The sequence below is a fragment of the Brassica oleracea genome, chromosome C7 (assembly GCF_000695525.1).
Source record: "Brassica oleracea var. oleracea cultivar TO1000 chromosome C7, BOL, whole genome shotgun sequence".
NCBI lineage: Eukaryota > Viridiplantae > Streptophyta > Magnoliopsida > Brassicales > Brassicaceae > Brassica > Brassica oleracea.
Window position 1 is genome coordinate 30,900,264 of NC_027754.1, and position 7,476 is coordinate 30,907,739.

Consider the following 7,476-nt stretch of genomic DNA (forward strand, 5'->3'; position numbering starts at 1 on the left):
AGAAGTCTATAAGTAAAACGACCAAACTAAGATCGCACTAGTAGAAAAAACGAAGGAGAAACACATAAACACAAATTCATGAAAAGAAAGGAAAATCATAAAAGTAATTGAAAACACACAATATCTGGACTGAAAACACAAGGGTTAGATCATCTTTAATCATATTTTATTCTTTTCTGCAAACTCCATTTGAAATAAGATATTTTCAATTCCATTTTTTTGCTTCAAGAATGAAACATTGTTGTATCTTTTTATAATTCATTATTCAATTTCTCGCTCTAAAATGAAGTGAGGTCGGAGTAAAATTCATTTGAGTTTTGGAGTTAATTCTTATTTTAAAGACTATAATACATTAGAGAATATTAATTTACACAATAGACTCCATACAAATGAGGAATTATAAAAATCAAGGGCTTATAGAAGAGAGTGGCGAGTCCGGATTACATGTATCCCAACGAATACATTCTTAAAAAATAATAATTACAATAATGTAAGTACTGTGTACTACAGTTTAACACCATTTGTACTGCATAAAAGACCTGCGTACATACACATAAACCAGACCAGACATTAGGAAAAACTGTGACTTTGACTATATGACAACCTCTGCATCCTTAAGAAGAAGATGAATCAGGTAAGAATCTTTGGTTCTGTCGTAAGATTCCTTTTCGTTTTTTTTTTTGTTTTCTTCTTTTTCTCTCATACCGGTATTGTACTGTCTTCCCCACTCCGGCCAACTTGCTGTGAGCTGTGAATCCTTGAGATTGTCTTTATTTTTATTTTTACTATTATCTTCTAATATATTTAAGTTTACATTTTGCTTGTACATATGAGACTGCCTTTGGAGTGCTTTATTTTTATAAAATATAGTTTGTGGGGCTTAATTGCATAGATACTACTTATGGGGGTTGACTTGGGCTAATTCCAATGTATATCTCTATTATATATACACACCTACATACATATATCATATCGTCATTCAAGATCATCTTGTTAACTTGATTAGGGTTTAGAGGTTGATTAATTAGGTTGAGTATAAACTAAGACCATCTCGTTTAATAGAAGAGAGATCGAAGCCTCTTTGTTGTTGCCGTATTTGTTTCTCTTTCCGTTGGTGCGTATGGACAATCATCAGACTTTAGCATCCAGTTTACTAGACGATCTCTTGCATATCCCTGCAGAAACTATCGGTGCGTCCGGAGAGAAGAACGATACGTGCCTAGCTCAATCAGAAAGTAAAGGGAAGGAAGTAGTAGTAGTATTGCATGATCAAGATGCTCATGGCCCAAGTAGTGTAGCAAAGAAACAAGAACGTAGCGCCAATGAGCGTCTAAGGAGGCTGAGACTTCATGCCTCTTACCTCACTCTTGGCACTCTTCTTCCTGATCATTCTTCTTCCTCCAAGGTTTGATAATCTCCCTTTTGCTTTTGAATATATATGTATACATATATAAATCATATAGGCTTGTTAACAGAAGAAATGGTGTGCGCCGTCTATAATGGATAGAGTGGTCACTTACATTCCCAAGCTACATAATGAAGTTGAAGAGCTAACTCTCAGAAAGCAGAAGCTTGTAGAAGCGGTCCAGAGCAAGAGATTCAGGGAATTAGAGCGACAAGATCCTCACATTCGAGCAATCTCGGTTCTTGAATTGGAGGGATCAGGTGATGAGGTTGTTGTGCAGATAAGCATGAAAAGGGTAAAAGCAGACGAGTTCTCGAACTTGCTTCACGTAATGGAGATGCAAGGTTTTTGTATTTTAAGTGCGTCCACATCTCTAGTGTGCCGAGACCAAAAGGTGGTTTGCTACAACTTCCATGTTAAAGTACGTGTTTGCTCTTATCTATACTTCATTTCTCAGGTACATATATGTTTTGCTAATCAGTTTTAGACATAAATATGGATAAAGATGTTACTTTCTTATCCAACAATATTTGCTTCATTAGGGTTCATCTTAGGAGGATCGCTTCTAGTTAATATTGAACGGATTTTTAAGACACATGCAGTTTCTTTCGGTTTGAGAGAAAACTATTTGGATCTTGATTACATATATATATATATATATATATATATGAGTGTCATATTGGGTATAGAGAGGGATAATTTACATATATATATATATATCTATTATTGACAGCTGATCATCGATGATATATACTAAAAATCACTAAACATAGTTCACTAATTAGTTTTTAGCGATTATATAGTGAGATAGTGAAGCTGACACAGTCTCTAGAGAACTAACAATTGAGAAGTGTATGGAAAAGTGTAGATTGATGAGAAGCCATCTGAAGGTGAAGACTACATCACAGTGTTGAAGAACAACATCATCTCTACGCTCTCTTGACAAGACAAAATACAAATGAAATTAAGTGAGATGAAGACTATGGAATCACTTTACCGTGGAGTTCAACTCCTGTTGTAATCACTTAAACCCTTTGGGCTTATAATATATTGTGTTAAAAAAAAAAAAAGAAGCCTATGGAATAGTTTTGTTGACGCATATTTGATCATGTTTGGTTTGGCGTTTGAAATCTCATAATTCAAATTTACATGTAGAATATGTTTTCATTTGCCTAAAATACTTCTTAGTGATACTAAATAACCAATTTGGGGTTTGAACTCGCGTGCTTCGTACTTTTTAAAACAAGTTGTGAAAATGTTGAATTAGATTCGAGAGAGTTTTGTGTCATTTTGATCATTCTAAGGGAACAAGTTTGAACTCGGTTATAAGCAATGTTGGGGTTGAGCTTGGAGCAAGCTTGTACTCAAGTTTGGCCCCACCAGTTAGGTAAATTCACGCAGTTGCTACATGTTATAGAGCATCTCCAAAAAAGAACTTTATTTTGAAGTTTCCAAAACTCTATATTTAAAGTTTAAAAGTGTTATTCTCCAAAAACAAAATTTTAAACTCAACTTCAAAACTATTTCTACTTTATAATATGGTCTTTATATTTGTCATAACTAATTTGAATTCACAAAATTTTTGTAAACAACTAACACATATATAAAAATATTACAACAATATTAATTAATAAAATATTATATAAAAATAAACAAAATAACTTAATTAATATTAAACTTCAAGCAAAATACCATATTATTCCATAAAGTTATTTCGTAATGCATATATGATATACTAGTGCATATCGAAGTTAAAATGGCTCTCCTCACTTTAATTTGTAGATTAAAGATAAAAATTGTTGAAATCGGGTGATATTAATACTTGTAAATACATTAGATTAGAATAACAAAGTAAAAGAGAAACATAAAATATTGCTAAGAGACTAACTTTTATTGATGATATTAATACTCGTGAATATATTCAATATGAACAAGAAAGAATTGTACGAAAAGACATCATCAACAACAACAACAACCATTTTCAGTTACACCAAAAAAAAAAAATTGGACAATACTTGGAAATTTTGAAGGTTCCTGATCAGTACTCGTGAATACATTCGATCTAAATAAGAAAGAATCGTATGAAAAAGACATCAAAACAACAACAACAACAACAACAACAACAACAACAACAACAACAACAACAACAACTATCTTCGGTTACACAAAATTTGTTTGGGCAATATTTTGGAGATTTTGGAAATTTTGATCAAATTTACCTGACTATTAATGTTCTTGTAATATTTAAATTTGTGTAATAGTTATGTCGTCATGTAATTTTTTAAAATCTTTTTTGGTAAGTTTCTTTTGTATACTTTTGTTATCTAAATCTAGTTTTAAATATTTTAAATCTTATTTTAAAGTTTTATTTAATTTTATGTGTAAACTTAAATTTTGTAAACAAAACTTAAAATATTTATGAGATATAATTTTTATAAGGATTAAACAATAAACAAGAAAATATTTATGAATCATAAATGTGATGTGTAATTATAGGGACCAAAATGCAAATAAAAATATGAAACTTCAAATTTGAAGTTTTGAGTAGTGAAACTTCAAATATAGAGTTTCACTCCTCAAAACTCCAAATTTGAAGTTTTGAAGTTCCTTTTTGGAAAGCACAAAACTTCATATTTGAAGTTATAGCACGAGTTCACAGGGAATTGCAAGTTGCAACATATGTGTAATCCTCTTAGTTCTTATTATCAATTGAACAAAACTAGATAGAAAACACAAAACTATACGAACTAAACTAAGACCATCTCCGATGTGACTCTATTTTTTCTTCTATAAATTACTCTATTATAAAGTGAAATATAAAGGAATATCATATTTTTGCTCTATATTTGGAGTGGAAAGTGATATTATTAAGGGCATCTCCAGTGGTGCTCTATAATTTCTTCTATAATTCCCACTAAAATAGAGTAACTCTATTATAGAGTTGATTTTGCTCTAATGGTTAACTCTATAATAGAGTTACTCTATAATAGAGTAGAATATAGAGTAATGTTGTTTTTACTCTATATTTGGAGTAGAAAAGTTACATTGCTCTATATATAAAAAGTAACATTGCTCTATATTCTATTCTATTATAGAGTAACTCTATTATAGAGTTAACCATTGGAGCAAAACTAACTCTATAATAGAGTTACCCTATTTTAGTGGAAATTAAAGAGAAAATTATAAAGCACCAATGGAGATGGTCTAAAACTCTGTAATAAAATATAATAAAACAACTAACATAAATATAATAGTTCTCAATACTTTATAGCAACTTCATATTAAGGGTGAAATTGGATAATCTCAACCAAACAAATATTCTTAACATGTTTTTAATAGTTGAATTTTATTTTATTCTTAAAAGTAAAACCAATGACAAATGGCTAAATGAACACCAATACATTTTGTTGCTACATAGTGAAAAAGAAGAAAAAAGTATATTGTGTTTCAATTTTATAAGATTTTAAAATTATAATCTTATAGTGTCTCTTATCTTACTTTACTTAAATCTTTGATTTTATAGTATGTTTATAAATCAATTTTTTTTGTCTTTTTAAGAAAATGTATACTAATTTATATCATTCCATTTACATATTTTATGACCTAACTAAACAGTAACAAATGATAGAATAACATACTATCGTACAATTATATTCTTCATAAAGAAAATAACTAACAACACAAATTTATATTATTTTATATTATTCACATATGTCGTAATATAAACACTACAAGAAAACACAGTTTTAGCAAGGAAATTTAACGAGGAAAACTATTCCTCGTGAAATTACGATGACTTAACGATGAAATTGCGAGGAAATAAAGTTTCCTCGTAATGGCCTTATAAAATACCGAGTAACTCTTTTCCTCGTAGAATCGTCGTAAGTTGACGTGGTTTTTCCGAGAAAAATGTGTTTCGTCGCAAATTCGTCGTAATTTTAGCATGATTTTTACGAGGAAATAACTTACGAGGAAAGAACGAGAAATCCACCAACTTAACACGTTTTTTTTGCCACCTACCTAATTTTTCGTCGTAAATTCCTAGCAAAATTCAACTACCAGATTCGAAAATTTTCTATATATATGGAGGTTTGAACATAATTTTAAGCACACCAACAAGAAAAAAAACGTGAAAAAAATGTCGGGCTTGGGAAATATTTTCGAGTTGCGGAGGTGGATGTATATGCATAGAGATGCTAACGGGAGAGTGACGAAAGAATATCTTGCTGGGTTGGAGCGTTTTATGCATCAAGCAGATTCTACACCGCTCGCCCAAGAAAGCGGTAAAATATTCTGTCCTTGTAGGAAATGTAACAATTCAAAGTTGGCAAATCGTGAAAATGTTTGGAAGCATTTAGTAAATAGAGGTTTCACGCCAAATTATTATATCTGGTTTCAACATGGAGAAGGTTATAGTTATGATCAGAATGAAGCTAGTAGTAGTAATAGCAACTTTCAAGAAGAACCGGTTGATCATCAATTGCATAATGCACATAGTTACCATCAGGAGGATCAGCCGATGGTAGATTATGATAGGGTTCATGATATGGTAACTGATGCATTCGTAGCTCATGATGATGAAGATGAAGAACCTAACATAGATTCAAAAAAGTTTTATGAAATGTTAGATGCGGCAAATCAACCACTTTACAGTGGTTGTAGAGAAGGTCTCTCTAAATTGTCATTGGCTGCTAGAATGATGAATATTAAAACTGATCACAATCTACCTGAAAGTTGCATGAACGAATGGGCAGATTTATTTAAAGAGTATTTGCCGGAAGACAATGAGTCTGCTGATTCTTATTATGAGATTCAGAAACTGGTTTATAGTCTTGGGTTGCCTTCGGAGATGATAGATGTTTGCATCGACAACTGCATGATCTACTGGGGAGATGATGAGAAGTTGGAAGAATGTCGATTCTGCAAGAAACCACGATTCAAGCCGCAAGGAAGGGGACGTAATAGGGTACCGTACCAAAGGATGTGGTACCTACCAATTACAGATAGATTGAAAAGATTGTACCAATCGGAGCAGACTGCTGGAAAGATGAGGTGGCATGCCGAGCATACTCAGACGGATGGTGAGATGACTCATCCATCAGATGCAAGAGCCTGGAAAAATTTTAACAAAGTACATCCGAATTTCGCTAGCAATAGCCGGAATGTGTACCTCGGATTATGCACAGATGGATTTAGTCCATTTGGAATGTCAGGGAGACAATATTCATTGTGGCCTGTCTTTCTTACGCCATACAACCTGCCACCGGAGATGTGCATGCAACGGGAGTTTTTATTCTTGACCATATTAATACCCGGTCCGAAGCATCCAAAAAGGTCACTTGATGTTTTCCTACAACCACTGATAAAAGAGTTGAAAGATTTGTGGTCAACAGGGGTGAGGACGTATGACTGCTCAACGAAGAAGAATTTTACGATGCGAGCTATGCTTTTGTGGACCATAAGTGACTTTCCTGCCTATGGGATGTTGTCTGGATGGACTACACATGGGAGATTAGCTTGTCCATATTGTAATGGAACGACAGATGCATTTCAACTGAAGAATGGTAGAAAGACAAGTTGGTTCGATTGTCACCGTCGATTTCTTCCAGTTGGCCATCCGTACCGAAGAAACAAGAATTTGTTTAGGCACAAAAAGGTTGTGAGAGACACTCCTCCTCCATATCTAACTGGAGAACAAATTGAAGCGCAAATCGACTACTACGGAGCTAACGAAACAGTTCGCTGGGGTGGTAATTGGCATGTCCCTCGTAATATGCCTGATTCTTACGGTGTTCATCACAACTGGCACAAGAAGAGTATATTTTGGGAGTTACCATATTGGAAGGATCTCCTTCTGCGCCACAACCTTGATGTGATGCATATAGAGAAGAATTTCTTTGAGAACATCATGAATACAATATTGAATGTCCCAGGGAAGACAAAAGACAACATAAAATCGAGGTTGGACTTGCCGGATATTTGCTCAAGAAGCGAGTTACATATTAAAAGCAATGGGCAAGTTCCCGTTCCGATATTCAAATTGTCTTCAGAAAAAAATCGGTGTTGTTCAA

General features: G+C 33.0%; 1 protein-coding gene across 1 annotated transcript; it reads left to right on the forward strand.

Annotated features, from left to right (window-relative positions):
• The first annotated feature begins 1,120 nt into the window (after positions 1-1,120).
• On the forward strand, positions 1,121-2,348 carry LOC106303079. The gene is made up of 3 exons (XM_013739441.1): positions 1,121-1,405; positions 1,476-1,826; positions 2,274-2,348. The coding sequence occupies exons 1-3, from the start codon at positions 1,121-1,123 to the stop codon at positions 2,346-2,348; spliced, it is 711 nt and encodes a 236-aa protein (XP_013594895.1).
• Positions 2,349-7,476: the final 5,128 nt, after the last annotated feature.